This window comes from Lucilia cuprina, chromosome 5, assembly GCF_022045245.1.
Source record: "Lucilia cuprina isolate Lc7/37 chromosome 5, ASM2204524v1, whole genome shotgun sequence".
NCBI classification, from domain to species: Eukaryota; Metazoa; Arthropoda; class Insecta; order Diptera; family Calliphoridae; genus Lucilia; species Lucilia cuprina.
Window position 1 is genome coordinate 37,607,246 of NC_060953.1, and position 27,817 is coordinate 37,635,062.

At 29.0% G+C, this 27,817-nt stretch overlaps 1 protein-coding gene across 3 annotated transcripts in view; it reads right to left on the minus strand.

Moving 5' to 3' along the window:
* Positions 1-451: 451 nt before the first annotated feature.
* LOC111686844 (protein ECT2) overlaps positions 452-27,817 on the minus strand; it is a 48,254-nt gene continuing 20,888 nt past the window's right edge. For 2 of the 3 annotated variants that reach the window (XM_046951909.1, XM_046951910.1), the window contains exons 2-13: positions 24,441-24,666; positions 15,151-15,286; positions 14,980-15,086; positions 13,758-14,007; positions 11,971-13,602; positions 5,621-5,752; positions 5,196-5,552; positions 3,673-4,230; positions 3,219-3,602; positions 3,027-3,137; positions 2,668-2,817; positions 452-1,439 (exon numbers count right to left, since the gene is read on the minus strand). In XM_046951909.1, coding sequence (XP_046807865.1) covers positions 1,305-1,439; positions 2,668-2,817; positions 3,027-3,137; positions 3,219-3,602; positions 3,673-4,230; positions 5,196-5,552; positions 5,621-5,752; positions 11,971-13,602; positions 13,758-14,007; positions 14,980-15,086; positions 15,151-15,286; positions 24,441-24,666 — 4,178 coding nt within the window. In that variant the 3' untranslated portion in view covers positions 452-1,304. The remainder of the gene's footprint in view (positions 1,440-2,667; positions 2,818-3,026; positions 3,138-3,218; positions 3,603-3,672; positions 4,231-5,195; positions 5,553-5,620; positions 5,753-11,970; positions 13,603-13,757; positions 14,008-14,979; positions 15,087-15,150; positions 15,287-24,440; positions 24,667-27,817) is intronic. The other variant, XM_046951911.1, reaches the window with a different exon arrangement.

Here is a 27,817-nt window from a genome sequence, read left to right on the forward strand (position 1 = left end):
AAAATAGTTGATTTCTTTATTATTATTAAAATATACTGAATAATTACTACTATACAAATTATTGTTAGGCCACTTACAGGATAATTTTTAAATAAAATAAGCGACACAATTTTCAAAGCATAAATGGAAAAAGGATATTTATGAATATATCCTTTATACATTGAAAATTTGTATTTAATATTTAAACGTTAAAATTATAAATAATGATTTACACATGCTGTTGCATTATATTTAAGGAAAACACAGACACAATTATTTCAATTTATATTGACCACAAATTTATATAAAATATAAGCAAATGGTTTATTTATTTTTGTATAAAAAAAAATATTGATAATATTTATGGTTTAAGTAATTTTTTCATATTACTAAATTCTAATTAGACAATGAAGCATCATGATATGGATGAAAGAAAAAACATATTAAAATAAAAGAGATGTAAGTTAATGAATTGATATCAAATACTAAATACCTACAAAGTAGTAAATAGCCGTAAATAGCTTTAGCATTTAATAAAACTCTATTAAGTTTAAGTATAACTTAAACAAAGAATTAAAAGCATGGAGTGTAATTGTTCTTTTTGTTTTTTCTTTTTTGTTTTTGTTTCTATAGCATAGAATTAAATTAAAATAAAAAGTTGTGGCAACAATTTAAATAGTTTTAGGCGACTTATACAAAATTAAAATTACAAAAATCACTTAAGGTATTAAGATAAAAATCAAAAAAAATATATTTTAATATATATTTATGTTTAAAAGACAGCGAGTCCTTATAAAATTCGTTAAAATTTAATTCAAATTAAGCACTATCTACTACATATCATAAAAAACAAAGACCATTTAAAAGCAAGTCTTTTATTATGTTTTCATTTTCATTTCGTTTACCGTAAATAGAAATTACGATATTTTAGTATTTTAAATACTTTAAAAATTATATTATTTTCCAAACTAAAAGAAAATTAATAATTAAGAAATTTTTTAATATAAATGTGTACTTTTTATAAGTGAAAAATGTAAAACAGTAAAGTTTATATTAAACGTTAAGTTTTTTTTTTTGCTTTTTTCTATTTCTTTTAATATAGTTTAAAGTGTCTTTATAGTAAATGACACTAGGACGCCAATGAGAGTTGATCATGATGATAATGATGTTTTCTTTATAATAAAAATAATAATTTTAATTTAAATAATGCTAAATGTAAATTATATTTTCATATAATTGAAAATATTTTAAAAAGGAGTATTTAAGTCGCAGACAATGTCTGTCTTAAGATGACTGCTGTTTGTTGTTCGGGATTGTTTTTGCATTTAAATACGTCCCACACTATTTAACGTACATGATTTATTTTTTCGTGTCGGCTGCACCGATAATGGAGGTAATACTTCTGATTGTGCTGAAGGTGAACTGCTGCGCAAGCCAGAACTTTCTTCATCAACAACTTCCTGCAAGGCAAAATAAGTAATATTAATTAGAAAATTATAAAGTTTTGTAATAAATCTTATAATTTCTGTGTATGTGTGTGTTTCTACAAACAAATACAATTTTTTAAATTTGTTGTTTTGATTCTATTATAAAATTGTTTTCTGTTTTAAAGAAACTGTCTAGAATATAAACTAGACTATAGTAGAAACTATAGGTTATAGTTTAGACAATAGACTAGACTATTGTTTAGACTACAGAATATACTACAGACTAAACTATAGTTCAGACTATAGACTAGGCTTTAGATTAGACTATAGTCCACAATATAGACTGGAAAATAGTCCAGACTACAGACTAGACTACAGTCCGGACTATACTATAGTTCATACTATAGCACAAACTATAAAAAAACTATATACTAGACCACAGTCCAGAATAAAAACTAGGCCGTAGTTCAGACTATAGACAACACCATAGTCCAGACTATAGACTAGATTAAAGTCCATATTTTGGACTAGATTAGCTTATACTAGGCTAAACAGTAGTCAAGACTATAGGCTAAATATAGTCCAGACTTAAGCTATAGTCCAGTTTATATACTTTATTATTGTCCGGACGATGTACTCGGCTACAGTATGGACAATAGACTAGACGATACTATAATCCAGTCTTAGACTACGCTACATACCATAACTTCTAGTCCTAATAATCCACTAATCTATAATCCAGAATATATACCAGACTATAGTCCAGACTATAGTCCAGACTATAGTCCAGACTAGACTATGGTCCAGACTATAGTATAGACTAGACTATGGTCAAGACTAGAGTCTAGAATATATTCTAGTTCAGTTAATCAGTTGGACTATAGTCAAGAATACAGACTGTAATAATCTAGACCAGACTATATTTCAGACTACTGTCCAGTCTATAGATAATACTTTTGTTAGGACAATATTTCCAGAGAACAGACTAGGCTATAGTTCAGACAATAGAGTAGACTATAATCCAGTCAATAGAGTAGACCATTGTCCAGACAATAGATTGGACTAGTCTATAGTCCAGACAATTGACTAGACTATTGTCCAGACAATAGAATGGACTGTAATCCATCCAATAGACTACAGACTACACAAAAGTCCAGACTCTGTATTTTAAATATTTACATATGTTGGTATTGTGAATGGCAATTAAATAAATCAAAATATTTTTTTTATAAATTAGTTAATTAAACAAAATGGTACTTACATGTATATTCGTACAACTAGCCAAACGCATCTGGGCTAATTGTGAGGCAGGTGTTAAAGAATTGGTGCTACCAAACGGTGATGTCATCATGGTGGAAACAGCGCGTTTTAATTTCGAAGGGGTTTTGTTGAATGAAAATGCGCGCCCGACCTAGGTAGAGTAAATATTTTCTTTAATTAAATAAAAGTCAATGTTAACATAAAAACTCAAAAAAAAAAAAAAAAAAAACAGAACAAAACAATAAACAAACAATAAAAAATAATAAAAATTTAAAACAAAAATTTAACAAAATTCTAATATAAACACCAGCATTCTTTAATAGAAATGAATAACAAAAAAAAATTTAAATAATAACTAACCTTTAAACGAGTACGTGCCGCCAATTTAAAGGCTTTCGATAATGTACTCAAATTCACATCACTAATATCCACTTCCAGTTCTTGAGAAGTACGACATAGTAAAGCTTTATCCTATATAATGAGAAAAAAATAAATCAATCAATAAAATATATATGATAGAAAGATAAAGAAACAAAAAAAAGAAACACTTACAGTATCAGTACGACAGGCATTTTCCGCCATTTGTTTGCACAACGTTTTCAAATAGACAACTTTGTCAATCTCCTCATCACTTATGGTAAATGAATGCAATTTATCTTTATCCTGGCGACAAAGTAAAGCAAACGCACGCGGACTATCGGTAATGTCAATAACAAAACGTATGGCATTTAAGGATATTAATTTAATGTGCTTAAATGATTTATTCGTGCTGGGCGATTTGGCGCTATTAAAACCTCTTGAGCGCTTCTTACACACCTCAATGGTGTCGGAGAATAAGTACAGCATTAAATTATCACCACGACCACTAAGATTATCTGTCAATTCAGTGACTTCACAGCGGGAAATGAAATTACGGTTGGAAGATACTAAGTGGGCCTGTAAATATCAAATAAAAATAAATCATAAATAATAAGATAATAATTTCTTTGTTTTAACAAAAGCCTACCGGACATCCTTCAATATCATTGAATATATCAAATATAGCCATACGTGATTCTGTCTTTCTTTTATCCTCATTTATATGCATCATCACCTCTTTGATAGCTTTAAGAGCCTCTTCCAATCTTGCATAATCAGGATTACTTTTATTCGTATGTTTTAATATGTCATTCAATAATAAACTGATACTGGGTAATCGCTGCACTGGTCTTATCATTAAATCTTGCAGACTTTGTCGCCCACATTCCGGTTTTGTTTGATTTATCTTAAGAAATGCATGGAAACGTGGATTTTGTGTATCACAGTGTTGAAGGGTTTCTTTCATTTGTTCAAAGAAATTCACATAAGGTGGGTAGGCTTTTATTAAATCATCGCGATGTTGTAGTATTATATCACCAATTGAACAATCCTCTGTCCATTTACTGTGTATGCTACGCAAACGTTCAAGCATACTTTGATGTACCTCATGTATGGGTATAAAATTACCAAATATAGCACGAATTTCGGATTTGTTTAGGAGGACTTCATTGGTTTCCGCAATTTCTTCAAGGGGATTTTTAAAGAGCTAAAATGGGGAGAGATAGTGGAGAAAGGGGATGTTTAGAGTTAAATGTTATAAAAGCTTTTATTGAAGTTGTAATGTTGATTAGTTCTATATCATGAGCCACTATGGAAAAGACAACAGTTTAGATTATTGACTATAATCAAGACTATAAGCATAACTGTTATCTAGTTTATAGTTTAAGTGTTCAGACTGAAGACAAGAAGATGATCCAGACTACAGATTAGTCTAGACTATAGATTAGACTATAGACTAGACAATAGACTAGACTATAGACTAGACTATAGACTAGACTATAGACTAGACTATAGACTAGACTATAGACTAGACTATAGACTAGACTATAGACTAGACTATAGACTAGACTATAGACTAGACTATAGACTAGACTATAGACTAGACTATAGACTAGACTATAGACTAGACTATAGACTAGACTATAGACTAGGCTATAGACTAGACTATAGTCTAGATTAACCGCCTATTTTAAAGTCTATAGTCTGATTGTAGTACAGTTTACAGACTTGACTATAGTACAGATTGTAAACCTGACCCTTGGTCCATAATATTTAATGTTGTTGTAACAGCTCGACTGTGGCCGATAGTTCTTTCTTGGGGAAAAAACTTTCGGTTGATACAGCTGTCGCTGGGTTGACAATCTTTGGCCGAGTATGACTCGGGTCTCGGGTCAATTGAATCTTCGGAGCGAAGATTCAATTGTCGTGGGAACGTCATAATATTTATAATATAGTATGGTGCCATAATATTTAATAATATAGTATGGTGTAGACCAGACTAAAGTACATTGTAAAGACCAAACATAGTCTAAAATGTAGACTAGATAGTTCAGACTAAAGTCCTGTTTATAGAACAGAATACAGAATCATTTCCTTTCAAAACAGTTTATCACTTCTTGAAAAATAAGCTTTTTAGTTAATTTTTGTTATGAATTAAAAAAAAACACTTACATTCACTATCGTATCCAATATTCCTACATAGTTCGATTCTGTACTATAGAAATCCATAAAATGATTAAAACGCATTGACGATTTCTTTGTGGGTGTCTGTTCGCATACCGATGTCTCGGGTTCCGTTAATAGTTTACCACTTTCTAATTTATCCGGACTTGTGGTACAATCAAAGAAACTACCCGATACCGATAGTAAACCAGCATCTGAGACCGAAGAACGTCGTTTGCCCGAACCCAGAGGTGTACCTTCCAATTGAATGCGTTGTGAGAAACGCTTACGTTTACGTTTATTAAAACTGATGGGCAAGGAATCACGACGATCACAATTTGGTGTATTAGCAATACTATCAAGGTACTAAATGCAAGAAAGAGATAAATTTAAGTTATTTAGAAATTTGTAAATTAGGCTTTTGCAAAACTTACATCCCCGAATAGATAATCCATTTCATCGGCATAACCATTTTGTATGGTATACCAAAACCAATCAGATTTTAAGATATGAGTACGATGATTTTTGGGTTCTGGTTTAGCTTGTGTAGCATGTTCATCGACCACCTAAATGAAGAGAATTTTCATAAAGTTTTATAATAAAATTTAAAACAAAATTATAAAATTATATTTTTTAACAAAACAAACACACACTCTTAAATATATTGTACAAAAATTTAGTAATTCTTTTTAATAAATTTCACAAACAAGCTGAAATTGTTTAAAAATTTTTCCCTGAATTTTCAAAATTTTTTAAGAAATATTAAAGAAATTAATAAGAATTTTTGTATAAAAAGTGTTGTTTGTCAAAATTTTTTAATCAGAAAATATAATTTGCAAAAAATTTCAGTTTTTTTTTAATTAATTAAACTTTTTACTTAGAAATTGAATCATCGGGGGAATATTTAAAATAATAAGGTGTTTTCCAAATCATTTTAAATTATCAAAATTAATTAATTTTTTAAATTTTAACTTAGAAATTCAGAAAATAAAAATTCAAAAGAAAAAATCATTTAGTTGACCTTGCTGGCGTGCTTTCTTTTGTTTTTTATGTTTTAAAACATTTCTTTTAAACAAATATAATTTCATTCATAAATTTCTTTTGTTGTTGCTTTTTCTAAATACATATATTATATGAAAGAGTGTGTGTATTTGAGTGTTTATCATAAAAATTAAAATTGTTAAAATTTTTCTTAATTTTTATGTAAAAAAAAAGCAAGAGAAACGTTTATTTTTTTCTGCTTAAACAATTTGTTAAATTTTTAATATGTTTTTTGTTAGTTTTTTTAAAAAAAAAACAATAACAAATTTGCAGAAAAAATACTTTGGCTGTGAATATAAATAACCTTTGCAAAAGTTAAAAAATTTTTATAAATAAAAAAATAATAATAATTAAAAACTAAATTGCTCTACAAACAAATAAAAATAAACATAAAAATGTAATTAATAATGACATGCACTTGAATTTTTAAATAAACAATGTTTAAGTTATTAATAAATTTAAGAAAAAAATACATAAAAATCAATTTAAGTATTTGATTTAGTAGCAACGAATTTAGTATGTCCTCCACCAGTTTTTAAGAAAAATTATTATAAATATTTTGGAATCCTACAAAAGGGCAATATGTTTACATAATATTAAAAGGTACTTCTTTAATATGCTAACGCGTAAACATATTTTTTCTTACCCTTTTTTTATTGCCCCTTTGTGACAGTAAAATTGTTGTAATAGGGTAAAAAATTCTTTAAAAAATGTTGCCCCATGGTCAAAAATGTTGCCCTCTGGTCAAAAATGTTGCCCTCTGGTCAAAAATGTTGCCCTCTGGTCAAAAATGTTGCCCTCTGGCCAAAAGTGTAAGCTACATTTTGCGAGGGCAACATTTGAAAAATATTGCCTTAAGGCTCAAACAAAAGAAAAACTATTTGAACACTTGTCTCAATGTAAACTCAGAGAAGAGTAGAAATCATGGATTAGTTTATGTTATTAAGGTCCATTGCATTACACAATGCAATACATGTTTATGTTCAGCTCTTGGTCAAAGCATTCTGAGCCATAAACGAACGATTATATAATATTGATGTCTATATCAGATATAACCATATTGATTGAGCATCTGATCTAAACAAACCTGTAAAGTTGTACATCATGATCGTGGATCATCAACTATTGTGACAATTTCCCCTTCATTCAGGAGGAAAATAGGTCATACTCTATTATATATTCCCAGCAACATTTTAATGTTCTGGTATCCAGAGGAGTTCTAGATTCGAAAGATTTAAGATTTTAAGATTTCATGCAAAGACGTACATTCGCAAACATGCAAACATGTTCAACTCGGCATCAAATCATCCTGAGCTACGAACGGACGACTCTATTTTATTGATGTCAATATTTGATATATCCATAATGATTGAGAATCTGATCTGAACAAACCTGTAAAGTATTAGGGTTTTACATCATGATCAAGGATCATCAACTATTGTGTCAATTTCACCTTTATTTAAAAGAAATTCGGTTTTCTCTACTCTATTTCCAGGATGGTCTCGAATTTAGAAATGGCCCCGAATTTAGAAGAGTACTAGATTCGAATAGTTTAATATTTTACCAAGAGGCGCAAGATATCCGCGAACTGATCTCGATGTCGTGTAGACATCAAATAAAGTTTCAATATTTGGTTGTATTTCTCAACCAGTCTATCGCCGAAGCTCATCGAGAATATTAAATCTGTCTTCCAACCAGTTCTAGTTCCGAATGAAATGACCCAGTATTCACAGAAGTTTTTAGTTAGAATTGTTTGATATTTTTCGGGATGCCGTATAGACATCAAATAGTGTTCAATATTGATGTATATCTTTTCCAGTCTACCGACTTTTTGTAGCATAAAGCTATAGGCTACAAAATAGCTAAATAATAGTTTGATATTTTACCAAGAAACGTCAGATATACGCGAACTAGTCTGGATGCCGTATAGACATCAAATAAGTTCATTTATATTGTTGTATATCTTATCCATTCTAACGACTTTTTATAGCCTAATAAAGCTCATCGTTTCCCTAAAAAGGAAAATATACATCTTCCAAGAGCAGTTCTATGATCGTTGAATGGATCGTTATTTATGTGTAATATCAAGAGAGACATCTACCGTCAGTACAAATTGGAATATTCATTTAGTTTTTTATTTACTTAATGAAATGTGTGGTTTAAAAATTCGAGCGGTGAACCTCTTGTCATTCGAGAACAAGAGAGGAAATTATAAAAAATTTTGAAGAGATATATGTCGTTTTTAACAGTGTTAAATAGATTCAAATACTTTGTCTGGACTTCAAATTATCGGTGTCCATTTGCATGAAATTCAAATACACATTTCTTTTTGCTGACCGTTTAGACAAGATTTCAGGCCATTATTGATTAATATTTCATTACCCATTTTATTGAATTTGTTTTGTATTGTTTTATTAAAGAACAGAAAAACTTTAAAAATATATCTTCATTAAAGAAATCGTGTACATTCTGAATCAATTCTTTAAAACAAATCAAAATAAAGGTATTAAAAAAGTTTTCTCTTTTAGCAAACTGAAGACGGTTTACATCTGAAAAGTTTTCCCGTCTTAACTAATGTAAAAACATCTGAAAAGGGCAACATTTTGGGGAGGCAACATTGTAAAAATTTTGCTTGTCAAATTATCTATGTTTAAACAATGCCTTCTAGTAATCGAATTAGATAATATAATTTAATTTACAATAAAAATTATAAAACGTTGATGGTGGAGAATATAAAAATCAACAGCACATTAAATTATATATGTTTAGATTTGTTTTTTTGCTTCAATTTATATACAAATTCAGCCATTAACAAGTTACAGTTTCTCTTGTGTTATTTTACATAAAAATTATTGAAAAATATAAACAATTTTTAAGTTATAAATTTAACAAGAAAAAAATTAGAACAAAATCTAAAGAAAACAGTTGCAATTTGCAAAATGTTTGTTCTTTTGTATTAAACATAAAAAACAATTGTGCAAATATTGTTTTATTTAGCAAAATAAAGAAAATGTGCATATTTATTTGAACTTTAGTTTTTTTTTAAATAAATAATAAATTTTTATAAAAAAAGTTTAATAAAGCAAATTATAATTTACCAGGCATTTTTAACATTTATAAATACAAACAAAATTTTATATAAAAAAGATATTCAAAAGAAAGGTTACATTAATTTAAAGATATTTTATAAATTTAACTGAATTTGCTTTTGTTTAATTAAATGTTTGTAGAGAGAAATAATTTATTGTGCTGTTGTGTTGTAAAAAAAAAAGAAAATAATGTAAAAAAACAAAACACCAAATCACCATAAAATATTAAAAAGACTTATTTTAAAAGAACGGGGAGTAAGAAAGAGAGAGAGCAAGATAAACACAAACTAGTGTATATACATAATGCAAAAAAACACAAACATTTTGATAGTAAAAGTTAAATATTTTAAATTTTTTTCAAAAGAAATAAATTCTAAGCGTTTTATTGTTTGCTGTTGTAGTAGTAACCATAGTATGTTTAATTTATGTAAATGTTATGATTTTTTTTTTGTTTAAATGACCATGTTAAAAATGCGCTGCAAATTACAATAAAATATAAAACAAAACATATAAAACACAATTGTTAATTAATTGTTATTATTATTATGAATGGAACGGTACCATATTGTAAACAAAAAAAGAATTCACTGTTAATAAAACCAATAAAGAGACTTAATAAATAGAATCTAAATATCATCTAAAATATTTTCGTAAATTCCAAAAGATTAACATTTGTATTAACCAGATTTTTAGGTTATGTTGTGGCCGCAGGAGATTTATTTAAGTGTTACAATCAATTGTGTTGTGATATTTTTAAACCAAGAATATTTACTGTTTAATTTATTCCCTTTCTAACAATAACATAATATCAAGCTCCTCGGACACACGGGCGAATGTGAGATATGAAACAAATCAGACATTGATAGATCTTAAGTACTAAGGGCCAATTTTTAGTTAAAGGTTTAAGAATTAAAAAACAATTAATTCTCGAAAGGTGTTTTAGAGTATTCTATTAGTGATTTTGTTTGCTAGCTTAAGCGCCCAATGGAGGTGGTTTAAACTTAAACAAGAAATACAAAATAATTAATATAGTTTTTTTCTTACTACTCAGTTAAACTCTTTTAATTCTTGATTAATGCAAACATTGCTTTTTAATCAAAATTTTTGGTAATTTTCATATTACACTTAGGGTGGGTTTCTTACTACTTAGTTAAACTAAGTTTATCTTGCTGTTTGAATAATTTCGGAACAAATTTAGGCGGGCTTTAACCGATGATTGTGTTTTTCAGTTATGAATCTAGGATCAGTTAAATTAGTTAGTATTGCCAACTTTTTAGTATAAAACATAAACAATGAACAGCTGGTTTTTGCAAATATCACTTTTGTAAAATGTAAAATTTAAAAAAAATATATAAATAAACAGTTAAAACAGTAATATTGTCGGTAAAAGAAATCAGAAAATTACTATTTACTTAAAATATTAAGTATTTCTTCTTTCGAATTGATTATTTTCTTGTTTTTGTTGATTGTGTGTTCTCACTTAGGGCGGGTTTCTTACTAATCTGTTAAACTAGGCTTATCTTGCTGTTAGATTAAACTCGGAACAAATTTAGGCGGACTTTAACAGATGATTGTGTTTTTTAGTTATGGATTTAAGTTCAGTTAACTTAGTTAGTATTGCCAACTTTTCAGTCTAAAACATAAACAATGAACAGCTGTTTTTTGGCAAATAATACTTTTGTAAAATGAAAAATTTTAGAAAATGTTAAATAACAATAATAAATAAAACAAAACAAATCAGAAATATGCAATTTACTTAAAATATTAAGTTTTTCTTGTTCCGAAATCATTGTTTTATTGTTTTTGTTAATTGTGTTTTCTCACTTATAACTTATGTTCAATTGGCCAAAAACACTCAGTTACACTAAGATAATAAGTAACGTTACTGTTTACTGAAAAACACAAAACATATATTAAACTAGGTTTAAACAAAGAATGTAGATTATCTTTATCTGAAAACCCCGCCATAATTGGCCAATTACACTCAATTAAACTAAGATAATAATTAACTTAAATGATTACTGAAAAACAGGAAACAGGTTTAACCAAAGAATAAAGATTATCGTTATCATAAAAACCCGCCCTTAGAGTTGTCTTCTTCATTTTTATAAAACATGCATTGTTTTATGTTGTTTGTCATGGAAAAACTGCAAAGTTTAAACTTGTACTCAAAAACATCAAAGAGGATTAACATCAGAATCAATTTATTTTTAGATTAACTAATCTGATTATTAATTGGTATTTGATCGACAAATAAAAAACCCGCTCTAGGAGGTTACAAATTTCACAGCCGATTTAAAATTATATTAAAGCTTTGAACAATTTTAAATGCTTTATATAAATGTTTAAAGTTTTCAAACAAACTTAATCTCCAATTAAAATGATTTAAATTACATAAAAATTTCCAACGATATAAAATTTCTCAAATTGTATAAAAAATGGATTTTACGAAAAAAAAATTAGATGAAAATTTAGTTCGAAATTTAAAAAAGAAAGTCCTAATAACTAACAGTGAAATCAAACTCATTCAAATAAATACACAAACTTTTGCTTGCAACAGATTTTTCTTTTCAATTTTGTTCGAATTTTTTTGTTTATAACAAAAAAACAAATAATATTTACAAAAAATAAGAAATTTTGTTTTTTTTAAGTACCGTTTGAATATGAGCACCACTATTGGTATTAACAGCTGCAGCAACAAGTTCATTATTACTAACAGCAGGACAAATCATGTCCACATTTAGCATATTATGATTGACATTTGATTGATGATGATTTGTGATTTGCAATGATTGGTTACTTGAGGGTAAAGCAGTTGTTGGGTTAGTACAAGCCAAAAAAGTGGAAGTAGAGGTAGTGGTAGAAATAGTGGTAGTAGTAGAAAAAGTATTATTAACACAAGCTACATCAGCAATATTTTTACTAACATTGAGAGGAAGTTGTAAAGGACAGGTAGTAGAATTCGATGAGGAGGAGGAGGGTAAATCATTGAGGGTTAAATTAAGAGATTTATTACACAATTTGGAAGTTGTAGATGTTGAAGATTTAGAGGCAGATGAGTTGCATCTTAAAAGAGTGCGTGGTGCTGATGAACATGTAGCGTTGGCAAATTTTGAGGGAGCTTTTGGAGTTTTAAAGTCTTCTTTTTCATTAAGACAATCGACACTATCCTTTTCCGGTGACTTTGAGGCAGCATTTAAAACATATTTCTCTTTACGACTGCTGCTGCGTGTTATGCGATTTCTTAAACTGCGGAATTTCTCTTTTACTGGTTTGCGTATGGACTCATTAAATGTAGTTTCCACCGAGGCAATGGAACATATCGAATCATCGGCATTTTCATTATTATCATCAGTATGGTCATCATTAGGGGCCGAATCGAGAGCCACGGAACTGCGTCTTGGTCGTAACATTTTGGCAATGGGTGTGCGTACCGCCACAAAACTCATGGAACGTTTAATAGATCTTGTTATGGAACCAGTGCGTAACAGTTTGGGTTTTTTAGTGCTGGTAGGCAAAACAAAAGATTCCACCGACATTAAAGAGACACTATCAAAACTTTCACGTTTACGCTTTAAATCTGATTGCGCATCCTCCAAGTCGGCTTCGTTATCTAAATCGTCATCGGCCTCCATTTCCAAGGGAGCACAATTATCTATTTTATTCATATTCATTTCCTCTGGCTTTGATTCATTGTTTAAACAGTTTACAGTTGGTCCACCATATATGGGTGATATATTGGTGTTCTGTTGAAAATCATTGGTAGATTCATTGTTTAAAATTTTACCATCCAATTTAGGAGCTTCGTTAAGTAGTTGTATAAGTTTTTTATTAGAGGACTTGGAAGATTTCGGAGTACTGGCGTGGGAATCAATAACTTGAGGTTTTGTACATAAACTCTCTAAGCCCTCTTCGTTATAGGGTAAAATTAAATCATTTACTAAATCGTCTTCATTAGCATCCTGTTTCAAATTGCCTTCATAATCCACTACAAGTCTTTCATCAAAATGATCATCATCATCATCGTCGTAGACCTCATTTTGTTCAACATTAGTTAACTCATTTTGTTGCTCATTTTTATTAGTTATTTCATTTACGTTATTCTTTTCTAATTCATCTTCATCATCAACTTCCATGGCGTTAGTATCTGTTACTAAGGGATTATTGTTATTAGTTTTCTGAGGAGTTTGATTAGTATTAGAAAGAATTTTTGAATTGTTATTATTGTTAGTATTAGAGTTATTAGCAAGAGTTTCTGAAAAGTAACCACCCGTATTAGGCATGACCTGTAAAAATTTTAGAATTTTTTTGTTTTAATATTAATTTCAAATAAACAAATAAAACACAAATAAAAAAACGTTAAATTCTCATTAAAAAATAAGTTAGTGTGCAAAAAATGTATGTGCATATAATATTTTTTTAAAGATTTTTAAAAACTCACAACATGTGAACACTCGGGATCATCTAATTCAGCGGGCACACCGCCATTACTTTTCAAAACATCAATCATGTGTTGATGTTCATCTGCGGGAAAGCCAAAGAAACATATTTTCTGTCCCTCAAATGCTTTTAGGCGATGATCTTTGGAAAACTCTTCCGTTGTGGCTTTGAAATCTATATCATTTTTACGTTCCCAGGCAGCATAGACCCAGGCGGGTCTTACTACTGTCAAACGAAATGTTTTGGCATACCTGTTTGTTAGAAGAGAAGTAGACATTTTAATAATTTATTGCAATTATTTTAAATTAGTCAAAACTAGAACTGAACTAGAACTGAACTAGAGCTGAACTAGAACTGAACTAGAACTGAACTAGAACTGAACTAGAACTGAACTAGAACTGAACTAGAACTGAACTAGAACTGAACTAGAACTGAACTAGAACTGAACAAGAACTGAACTAGAACTGAACTAGAACTGAACTAGAACTGAACTAGAACTGAACTAGAACTGAACTAGAACTGAACTAGAACTGAACTAGAACTGAACTAGAACTGAACTAGAACTGAACTAGAACTAAACTAGAACTGAACTAGAACTGAACTAGAACTGAACTAGAACTGAACTAGAACTGAACTAGAACTAAACTAGAACTGAACTAGAACTGAACTAGAACTGAACTAGAACTGAACTAGAACTGAACTAGAACTAGAACTGAACTAGAACTGAACTAGAACTGAACTAGAACTGAACTAGAACTGAACTAGAACTGAACTAGAACTGAACTAGAACTGAACTAGAACTGAACTAGAACTGAACTAGAACTGAACTAGAACTGAACTAGAACTGAACTAGAACTGAACTAGAACTGAACTAGAACTGAACTAGAACTGAACTAGAACTGAACTAGAACTGAAATAGAACTGAACTAGAACTGAACTAGAACTGAACTAGAACTGAACTAGAACTGAACTAGAACTGAACTAGAACTGAACTAGAACTGAACTAGAACTGAACTAGAACTGAACTAGAACTGAACTAGAACTGAACTAGAACTGAACTAGAACTGAACTAGAACTCAACTAGAACTGAACTAGAACCGAACTAGAACTGAACTCGAAATTTCTATAACAGGAACATAGAGAAATCTTTAAAATAACTTTAAACCAATTAAACAATTCAAAGTCGCTTAGTTCTAAGTAACAATCAATTTTGAAATACTTACTGATATTTATCACCACCACTATGGGTACTAATTAAATGTGTAATTTTGGAATTCATATCTTTGCGTATACACCCACCCATAGAATGTATTAAATTTACTAATTTTGTCTAGAATAAAAAACAATTTGTAATTAAATATAGCAAAATGAATGAATTAAAAAAAACAACTTACCAATTCATCTTTCTTGCGAATGCCCGTAAAGCAAGTCACCACACCACGCATGGAATAATTATAAATTGGTCTAGCATTGTGTGTAAGACCATCTTTCATAGCGGCCGACTGTTTTAAAGCTGGTGGACCCAATATACTGTAAAATAAAAAAAGAAAACAAATGATTTCAAAAAATTTCCCGCAAACTACATGTTGCAATAAAGAAAACGAAATTCTTAATATTTTAAATATTTATAATACTTGGCAATTAATATTGAAAAAAATGCAATTTATTCGTCGAATCTTTAATAAGTCATAACAAATGCAGTACCTCAATTAACACTTTAATAATAATGGCAACCAGGAATTAAATTAAATGAATTCTCAGTACTTATTTATATTTATCACCCACTAAATGTTTGTAAACATCAAAAGATTTTTTACCAGTTGCCCGGCCTCAGTAGTTTAAAACATTTCAACTCTATGTATAAACATATTTTTTTTAATAATTAAGATGTATTTCAGAAAAAGCAATAATATTTTTTTTTTTTTTTTTTGGGAGAATCAAACAGGTGTTAAACTATTTACCATGCAAGTTTATTAAAATATGTTATGAAAATAAAGAGAAAATTTGTTTATTTTTTTAAATTTTAAATGGATTCTTTAGAGTAAGTATTAATTAATTGTTAGCATGTGATTTCAAAGGTAAAATAATTTGTATGAATGAGAGCAGAGTGTGGTAATTAAAAAGTCATTCGTATCAAATTAAATAAAAAACTTAATGGAAATTGCAAATTAAGAAAATTTATTAGTAATTTGGTAAAACTTTTAAAAAGTCAGTGAAATGTTTCCAAAACAGAACATCACTACAAATGAACTAGAACAGATATAGAACAGAAGTAGAACAGAACTAGAACAGAACTAGTACAGAACTAGAACAGAACTAGAACAGAACTAGAACAGAGCTAGAACAGAACTAGAACAGAACTAGAACAGAACTAGAACAGAACTAGAACAGAACTAGAACAGAACTAGAACAGAACTAGAACAGAACTAGAACAGAACTAGAACAGAACTAGAACAGAACTAGAACAGAACTAGAACAGAACTAGAACAGAACTAGAACAGAACTAGAACAGAACTAGAACAGAACTAGAACAGAACTAGAACAGAACTAGAACAGAACTAGAACAGAACTAGAACAGAACTAGAACAGAACTAGAACAGAACTAGAACAGAACTAGAACAGAACTAGAACAGAACTAGAACAGAACTAGAACAGAACTAGAACAGAACTAGAACAGAACTAGAACAGAACTAGAACAGAACTAGAACAGAACTAGAACAGAACTAGAACAGAACAGAACAGAACAGAACTAGAACAGAACAGAACTAGAACAGAACAGAACTAGAACAGAACAGAACTAGAACAGAACAGAACTAGAACAGAACTAGAACAGAACTAGAACAGAACTAGAACAGAACTAGAACAGAACTAGAACAGAACTAGAACAGAACTAGAACAGAACTAGAACAGAACTAGAACAGAACTAGAACAGAACTAGAACAGAACTAGAACAGAACTAGAACAGAACTAGAACAGAACTAGAACAGAACTAGAACAGAACTAGAACAGAACTAGAACAGAACTAGAACAGAACTAGAACAGAACTAGAACAGAACTAGAACAGAACTAGAACAGAACTAGAACAGAACTAGAACAGAACTAGAACAGAACTAGAACAGAACTAGAACAGAACTAGAACAGAACTAGAACAGAACTAGAACAGAACTAGAACAGAACTAGAACAGAACTAGAACAGAACTAGAACAGAACTAGAACAGAACTAGAACAGAACTAGAACAGAACTAGAACAGAACTAGAACAGAACTAGAACAGAACTAGAACAGAACTAGAACAGAACTAGAACAGAACTAGAACAGAACTAAAACAGAACTAGAACAGAACTAGAACAGAACTAGAACAGAACAAGAACAGAACAAGAACAGAACTAGAACAGAACTAGAACAGAACTAGAACAGAACTAGAACAGAACTAGAACAGAACTAGAACAGAACTAAAACAGAACTAGAACAGAACTAGAACAGAACTAGAACAGAACTAGTACAGAACTAGAACTGAACTAGAACAGAACTAAAATTGACTATAAGTCTTTATGACACCTAAACCGCGAATTAAAAACTTCTTATAAATCGTCGGAAAGGTATAAAAACTCTAGACACAAAAAAGATCTAAATAAATCCAGTAAAAAAATAAATTTACATATGCTAAATATATGTATTTTTAATTGCAAATCCATTAAATGTCTACAAAATTAATAAAATTTCTGTCATCTTAATGGAAATATTTTGATTATTTCAATTAATCCACATTTTTCCACGAAAAGTACTTCTATAACTACTTAAGTGTGACAAATAAATTGTTTTATTATAATTTTTTTATTTAATCAAAAAATTATGATAAATTTGACCTTTAAAGTTGGATCAACTTAAACAAAAACAAAAATATATACTTTTGTTTTAAGAAGAAAAAAAAAGAACGACGATCAGTAGCAAACAAAAGCTACAACAGTGGGGCAACCACTACACAGCAAAAGGCAACAACTAGGCATCTAGTGGAAGTGTAGCAGTGTTGACTATAACAACAACAAACAGTCTTTGACCTAATGTATTAGGTTGAGTGGTTAATAAACTTGTTGAGGGTCTTTTACGGGTCCACAAAATTTATGGAGCATGAAAAGAGACGACATACGCAAAATGTATACAACTATATATATTTTGTTTTGTAAAAACAAAATCATTAAGAAAATATAAAAAATAATAATATTACACAAATATTTACAATATATAAAATATAATAATAATAAAAAATAACAATTTTAAATGCTTAAAATAAAACAACAACAAGAAGAAATCATGTATACAATGTCATCAAGTCGACTGGATGACTGACTGACTGACAAAATGCCTGTGTTGCTGTGGTAAAAGATTTAAGATTTCATACAAATTATTTCATTTTTTCAAAATTTTAAATCATAAATTTTATTAATAATATTGCGTGTGGACAACACACAATTTTTTATGTATGAACAATATAATTTTTGTGTTAAATTCACACAATACAAAACAATAAAATACAATAGATTAGTAGCGTACACAAGTTAATACAATCAAAAAATGTTTTGCCGAAATATAAACAGGGTATTCTAAAATATGACAATTAAAATGGGAGATTTTGAAGAAATTTTCATGTGACAGTTAAATGTCATAATAAAGAAATAGTAAGAGCTTTTCAGCTGTAATTCAATGTTTATGAATACATATTTATACCCTACACCACTATAGTGGGGAGGGTATTATACGTTTGTGCTGATGTTTGTAACATACATCACCGTTAAGTATACCGATCGATTCAGAATCATTTTTTTGAGTCGATTAAGACATGTCCGTCCGTCCGTCTGGCTAACTGTCCATGTAAACCTTGTGCGCAAGGTACAGGCCGCAATTTTCAAGATAATTTGATGAAATTTGAACCAAGCATGTTTTTTGGCACAGGGACGAAGCCTATTGAAAATTGTTGAAATCGGTCCATTATTTCACCTAGCCCCCATACAACCGTACCTCTCGATTTGAACTTTTTATGCCATAATTACGTCAAATATTCTACTATCTCTCTAAAAATTGTTTTATATAAGTATAAATGACACCGCAGATTTTCGTAAGGATCGGCCCTTATTTGACCCTAGCCCCCATACAAACCCCCCTTCAAAAAATGTCTTAAACGTCTAAAATTGACTTGTTACCGAAATTTGTATCGCAATGAAACTCAACAAAACTAACTGTTATTTAAAAATATATCCTTTTCCCAAATTTACCGAGGATCGGCCCATATTTGACCTATATAAAGCCTCATTTAGAAATTTTAGTTTTTTTTATCAATAAATTGCTTAAATATTTTGAATTTATGGTAATATTCAACATAAATGTTTCTTTATAAAAAATAAAAATGTTAATAATATACTCATGGTGTATGGTATTATATGGTCGGCCATGCCCGACTATACTTTCCTACTTGTTTTGAATTAAAAATAATAGTTAGACAGCTGTCATTTTGATTATATCAAAATATGATTCAAAATGATAAGATAAACCAAAATAACACCTCATTTTGTTAAAACCCTTTAATTATTTATTATTCACACCGCTACAATTCATACTTAAATAGTATCTAAAATATATAAATATATCTATATATGTATGTATATATGTATTTCTTTTGTATTTTCTGTTTTACTTTTGTGTATTTTTCAACACTTTTACTTTTCATATTTTAACATATTGGCGCCAATAGGATTTTTTGCCTTCTTCGTCTTCTTGTACATATATTTCTGCTAATTCTATTTATTCAATTTTACGAAATAAACCACAAAATAGCCAAGCAACACCATGAACAAAGCTAAAAACTGAAAATGAAAACAATTCATTTTATAAGAATTGTATAAATTTGATTTAAAGATTTGACAGAAGAGGAAAAATATAAAGGCCGCCATCATCACCATTATACACATCGGCAAAGCGGCAACACTCACTCACACCCAACAGAATTATGATAGAGACAACGTGAACGCAAATCATTATGAGCAATTTTCCCGTGAAATTATCATAAAAATTTCGAGAAGAAGAAATAAATTAAATGTGTGATGTTGAAGATGTTGTTTTTTTTTTGTTTTCATTCCATCGATATAATGAAGAAAATACAATTTATTGTCATCACAAAAATGTATGACAAGGAAAATCATTTTGTGTGATATTTATGCTGGTGGAATGGGTCGAATAATTGTTACACTTCATCCTATTCTCTAAGAATGTTGGTCATATAATTTTAAACTATGTAATCACGGTTATAAAAACTTATATCATAAGAATTTACACTGTTCGGATCTTAATTTATCTACGAATTTTATGCATCTGATAATGACACCATTATCAGATATAAATTGCTTCTATTGGCAACACTGTGCACTAAATGAAACATAGGCAGCTAAAGCCCCTTTACTCGTGCACACAAGTAATATGATAATTTTATCTAGAAGAGTACTGATGGGATCATCTAACAGCAATTTATAATGAAACCATCACACATTGAGAGAAAATACGGATGCAAAAGTTGACAGTAGTATGGAGATCGTCTAAACGCAATTTGTAATGAAACTATTACACATTGAGAGAAAATACGAATGCAAAAGTTGACAGTAGTATGGAGCCATAGGCAGCTAAAGCCCCCTTTACACGAGCATACAAATAATATGATAATTTTATCTAGAAGAGTACGGATGGGATTGTCTAAACGCAATTTATAATGAAACCATTACACATTGAGAGAAAATACGGATGCAAAAGTTGATAGTAGTATGGAGACATAGGCAGCTATAGCCCCCTTTATACGATCACACAGGTAATATGATAATTTTATCTAGAAGAGTACGGATGGGATCGTCTAAACGCAATTTGTAATGAAACCATCACATATTGAGAGAAAATACAGATGCAAAAGTTGACAGTAGTATGGAAACATAGGCAGCTAAAGCCCCCCTTTACACGAGCACACAAGTAATATGATAATTTTATCTAGAAGAGTACGGATGGGATCGTCTAAACGCAATTTGTAATGAGAGAGAATACAGATGAAAAAGTTGACAGTGTTATGGCTCTCTTTATTTTTTGATATGATTCAAAAATCAAGCAAGTCGCAATATAAACAGGGATGTTTTTTATGTAAACACATACAAAACAAGAGAATCAGCTGATTCCATCTCACTTTGTTTTTGTATTATAACTAACGATTTTTCATTGTTAGTTCACTGTCAGTTACGACAACATTGTGACAACACCGCCTAAACTTAGTATGCTATTTTCTAATAAATTTCAGATGGGCAGACATGTGTTGTCATGGTTTTTCTAATTATATCTTAGATATTTATGAACCGACTTTGCGGATTTTCAAAAGCAAAATTCTGAAACTTATTATTATATATAGTGATTCAAGTTTTTGATTTCTGGTAGCCTTGGCATTAAAAAAAAGCAATAATGTTCTCTTTAGCGATTTTTGTTACAAACTATAACTAACACATAAAATACCCATTTAAATACTGTAGCACCAAAAAGGTATTATCATCATAGCAACACCCTAATTTGATTGAGCGCTACAAATAGACAAATGTGTAAATTTTTTTCTATAGGAATTCGATGGTAATTTCTAAACATTTTATAATCAAATCAAACATATTAAAAAATTGCAAATATGTTTGATAATTAACACAAAATAACTATAAATAGATCAGCAGTTTTAAACCTATAAAATTCAAGGTAATAAAAATATGATAAATAATATCAATATATTTTTGAATTATTACAAATTAACTATAAAGCAAAATAAACTTTGAATACAAATATAACAATAACTACTTTTTGGAATAATGATAAATATATTTTTATTATTAATGTATTTTTTATTATTAATGTAGCGATTAATTGTTCTAATTTTAAAACAACAAGCTGCTGAAAATTATAATAAATAGCTAGGAAAATTAAGAAAATCATATAAAAGAAGCAGAGGGCAACATTTTTTTGGAAAATAAAAATTTGGCCGTTTTTTTAAAGCTATATCTATTATTCTCTTTTTTATGCAAAAAAAAAAAATAAATAAATAAAAAATCGTTTGTCATATAAAAATAGCAAAGCTGGCACATTAATTTTTTAATTTTAGATAATAAATAAATTTTTTGAAAAATAACACACTGCAACACATCATACACGTTTCTAAGAAAAATATTTGATTTTCAGTTTAATTTTATAGAAACAAAAACCCAAAAACATTAAAGGTAAAACAAACCATATAAGTAAATGAAAGAATTAATGAATGAATGAATTAGAATTTTATTTTTAATAAATTTAAAAATAAACAATACCCTCCCCACTATAGTGGTGTAGGGTATAAAAAAATTACTGTTAAAATTTCTCAATATTCAGCATAGTTTTTTTTTCTACATGTCAACTGTTTACAAACAAATTAGTTCTTTTTAAATAGATTTTGTATAAATAATAGCATCACTTTGTCATTCTTTGCTGTTTGACTATTAAGGTGTTGCAAAAATCCCCTTAAAACTCAAGATTTTTTATATAGTATATTTGGATTTTATGATGAATAAGTACGAAAATAATTTAGAAACAAATAATACATGTGTTTTATCTCATATTGATGAACTTGTAGTTTGTCGAAATAGGGAAAAAGCAAACTGTTTTATAAATTGTATTATAAATTGGAATACTTCATTCGATCCTAGTCTTACATGATTCAGTCGAATTGTAACAACAGGTCTATTATCTAATCTATAGACTAAACTATAGTATAAACTTTATACTGATTTAATCTATATACTGATCCATAGTCTAATCTCTAGACTGGTGTTTAGTCTAAATTACAGACTGGTCTATAGTCAAATATAGAATGGTCTATAGTCAAATATAGACTTATTCTAATCTAAACTATAGACTCGTCCATAGTCTTAACTATAGACTGGTCTATAGTCAAAACTATAGACTGGTCTATAGTCAAAACTATAGACTAGTCTATAATCAAAACTATAGACTGGTCTATAGTCAAAACTATAAACTGGTCTATAGTAAAAACTATAGACTGGTCTATAGTCAAAACTATAGACTAGTCTATAGTCAAAACTATAGACTGGTCTATAGTCAAAACTATAGACTGGTCTATAGTCAAAACTATATACTGGTCTATAGTCAAAACTATAGACTGGTCTATAGTCAAAACTATAGACTGGTCCAAAGTCAATACTATAGACTGTTCTATAGTCAAAACTATATACTGGTCTATAGTCAAAACTATAGACTGGTATATATTCTAAACTAAACACTGGTCTATAGACTTAACTAAATGTGGACTGGTCTATAGTCTAAACTATAGATTAATCTATAGTCTATACTCTAAACAATATACTGGTCTTTAGTCTAATCTAAACTATAGACTGGTCTTTAGTCTAATCTAAACTATAGACTCGTCAATATTCAAAACTATAGGTCTATAGTCTAAACTGGTTATATATCTATAAACTGATTATATACCAGTTAACATAACTATATACTAAACTATTGACTGGTCTATAGTCTAATCTATAGCCTGGTATATAATCTTAACTTTAGACCGGTCTATAGAATAAACTATGGACTTGTCTACACACCAGACTGTAGACTGGTCTATAATCTAATCTATAGTTTTAACTATAGATTGGTCTATAGTCTAAACTATAGACTGGTATACAAATTTACAGACAGTTTTATAATCTAAACTTTAGACTGTAGACTGGTCTATAATCTAAACTATAAAGTGGTCTATAGTTTTAACTATAGATTGGTCTAAAGTCTAAACTATAAACTGGTATGCAAATTTACAAACAGTTTTATAATCTAAACTTTAGACTGATTTATAGTTTAAACTACATAATAGACTTAAGTCTACTGTAGACTGATGTATAGTCGATTATATAATTTTCAAACAACGTGTGTTAAAATGACAAACTACGCTCTTAGATTAAAAAACATATTGTTTTAATCATTTAAAAAAAATCGTTTTTAAATATTTTACTAAAATAAAATTTATGTTTTTTTAAAATTAAACATAAATATTTCAATGTTTTCTTTTGGGTAAATTAACAAATATTTAAAATTAAATTGAGCATTTAAATACATTTGTCGTTTTTCTTTCTTTTCCTATTTGAAGGGGTTGTCTTCTAATGGTGGTTTAGTTTTAAAGTGTAAAAAGTTTATAAAAAACTTTTTGGCAAACAAAAAAATACTTGACAAAAGGCCCTCATGTATAGAAATAAATTAAAAACTGACAAAACAAAAAAAAAAAACAATTCACAACAAAGAATCGCATTTGTAACTATTCTACTACATCTAGTACACAGAATACATATTTGTTAATTTAAATAGCTACAACATGTTAATTATATTATTTTATTTTCAGCATTTAATATGCTAATTTTAAGACAATAGAATATAAATAAATAATTTATTTGCAAATTAGTCATGTTGTTTATTTTGCTATTATTATATGAGGCAGACAGACAGACGGAAAATTTGTAAAAATTATTTTCATGCTGTATAATAAAGTAATTTTAATGTTTATAATATATTTTTTTTATTAATATGTTAATTCTTTAATTGCTAATTATTTAAATATTTAAAACGCTTGTTTCAAAACTTACCATTGTTTACTTTTATGTATGGCATCATACACAGGACTCTCGAAATCATTTAATATAAAATATGTTCGCCAATCACAATCGTTAATAAGTTCCAGACCAGTTTCCGATGTTATGATGGGAACACCAAATGTTTGGGCAGCTTCAACAGTCGACGCATCATTTATTACATCACCCACCAGACAAATGCGTAAATTTTCCGGTGAGGGAGGAGGTGAAATTGACATTTCTGTAGAAAAAAGTGCAAGAAAATTTATTTATTAGCATTTTTTTACATATAATGAACTTTAAATTGTTAAATTAGTTTAGAGTTCAACAACCTGTGATTAGTAAGCAAATAGCATTCACTTTTAATGTATTTATCACTGTCTATGGTATCTACAAAATACATTTCCTCTGATATATGAGTTCAAGAACCTTTTATATGTGGATTTAGTTTTTTTCTACTATATCACTCTGTTTAAAAAATATCCTTTTAATGTTTAAAAGTACCTTTTCCTGGTGTCAGTTTTGTGTTATCACAAGTTCAAAAACCTCTTAATACATGTGTATGTGTAGATAATGTTGTGTTTAACTTCCATTTGTTGACAATTGTTATTTATAATATGATCCTTTGACAATTTCTCTGACCTCTTCTCATTAAAAAAGAAAACAGTTCATAAACCTCAAATTCAAGATAATGTTCTTTGAAGTTACTCTCTTTATAATTGTTTAAGTGATCCTTTTTATAAGTATAGAAAATGTCATTAAGAGCATTATATTTCAGTAATAATTTTCCTGACCTGATATTTTCATACAGATCATTTCTCTCTCTCCCACATTGATAATGTTCCTGAACTTTCGCCATATCCCCAAAAGTTCATAAACCTTATAAATTTAAGTTAAAAATGGTATTCAATTAAGAATAAATTACAATTTATAATTCTGATATGTCTCAATGACCGTTTAATATTTTGAAAATATCATTATGATTTCCTCTCAGTGACAGTTTCGCTGAACGTTTTTTATATTATCAAAAGTTCGAAGAACTCTCAAGTTTTAGTCAAAAATTATTTTCAATTAAGAGCTGCACAGAGTTGTACAATGTTTATACCTTGCAAAAAAACTGGGCGATAGTTTAAGTTGGGTGTAATTGATAAGTTAGCATGCAATTGAGGTCTGATCTTGTCATGACTATGAATTTGTCTTGACTATAGACAAATCCATAGTCATGACTATAGACTGATCTATAGTCTTTACTATTGCTTGATATATAGTCTTGATTACAGACTGATCTACAATCCTGACTATAAACTGATCTGTAGTCTTGACTATAGACTGATCTATCGTCTTGACTAAAGACAGATCTATAGTCTTGACTATAGCTGGTCTATTTTTTGACTATAGACTGATATATAGTCTTCACTATATACTGATATATAGTCTTCACAATATACTAATATATAGTCTTCACTAAAGACTGAACTATAGTCTTGACTATAGTCTATAGTCTTGACTATAGACTGATCTATAGTCTTGACTATAGACTGATCTATAGTCTTGACTATAGACTGATCTATAGTCTTGACTATAGACTGATCTATAGTCTTGACTATAGACAGATGTATAGTCTTGACTATAGACTGATCTATAGTCTTGACTATAGACTGATCTATAGTCTTGACTATAGACTGATCTATAGTCTTGACTATAGACTGATCTATAGTCTTGACTATAGACTGATCTATAGTCTTGACTATAGACTGATCTATAGTCTTGACTATAGACTGATCTATAGTCTTGACTATAGACTGATCTATAGTCTTGATTATATACTGATCTATAGTCTTGATTATATACTGATCTATAGTCTTGACTATAGACTGATCTATAGTCTTGACTATAGACTGATCTATAGTCTTGACTATAGACTGATCTATTGTCTTGACTATAGACTGATCTATATGTCGTCTTGAATGTACACTGATCTATAGTCTTGACTAAAGACAGATTAGAAAATTTTTGGAAATTTAGAAGACTGAATCATTGGACTACAATCACCCAAAAAAAATCCATCTAAAGCATTCTCCAAAGCCCTGTAGCGGCTTGTTGACTAATAAGTCACTCTTAATGAAAGATTTACATCTTTTTTCGGAAAAAATTTCGACAAAGAGTGAATTACAGTAACTTCGACCAACGTCTTACCACTTATACGATTATTAACAAGTTTTTTCAATGTATAAATAATATATAACAGGATGTTAAATATGTATCATACAAAGCTACTTATCAATGAACCCACGCAAAAATTGACTACATTACAATGAACTTGAATTGAAAATTGTCATTATACACACTCACACCTATCCATGCATACATCCATCCAACCAACCAGCCATCCATCTCTCTCATACGTTTCATGCATAAAATACAACAGAAACAACAAAACCATACAACAATAATAAATTCTATTATAAACACAAGTCCATATTCAAACAAATGGTACGTACTATATAGTATATACTAAAAACACATATAGTACAACAACTAAAGTACGTCGACAACGAGAGTACATGCAGACATGTGTAAAACATATTAATGTAATCTTTTGAATTGTTGAATAAGAAGAAGAAAAAAAAGGAAATTAAATAATATTATAAATATAAAGAAAGAAAAAGAACAACTACATAAACTAACAAACATTAACATAAACTTTTTTAATACGAGAGTACAAATAATATATGGATTTATGTCGATGTACCGAGAAAGGTACGTAAATTGTTAGTACTTATTTTAATGTATCTATGAAATTGTTGTTGTAGTTGTAGTCTACCATTTGCACCAGGCACCATGTGTACCAGCTGTTTTTCTTTTTCTTATTATTTTGGTTTTAGCATTTCTTTTGATTTTGTTATGTTTTCGGAAGATCTTTGTAGTATAAGTAATCAAATGGTGACATATTGAGAGAGCAAGGGATAGAGAGAAGAAAGGAAGCAAGAAGAGTGTCATTGTTGATGATTTTGTTTGTTTATTTATCGTTTTTAAAAACACAGAGTGACAAATATTTATTAGTGAAAAAAAAAACAAATAATATTATTTGATAATTGGTTTATAAACATAATTGGTTTTAAATTATAGCTTTCAAGGGGCAATAATTTCTATCTTGTAATATATTATTGTATTTTATATAATTTTAAAAGAAAATCAAGGTTATCAGTGACTTTTTGCGTGTTTTTAGCAGAAAATGTATAATAACATTGATTTTGTCATTCAGTTTGTAATATATCGAAATATCGGTGTTAAACCCTCATAATCCAAAGCTATATAAATTGTAAGTCCACACGATTGTTAGACATTTTCTGACCTTTAAGATCGAAACATATACTATGAGGTATGGCGCA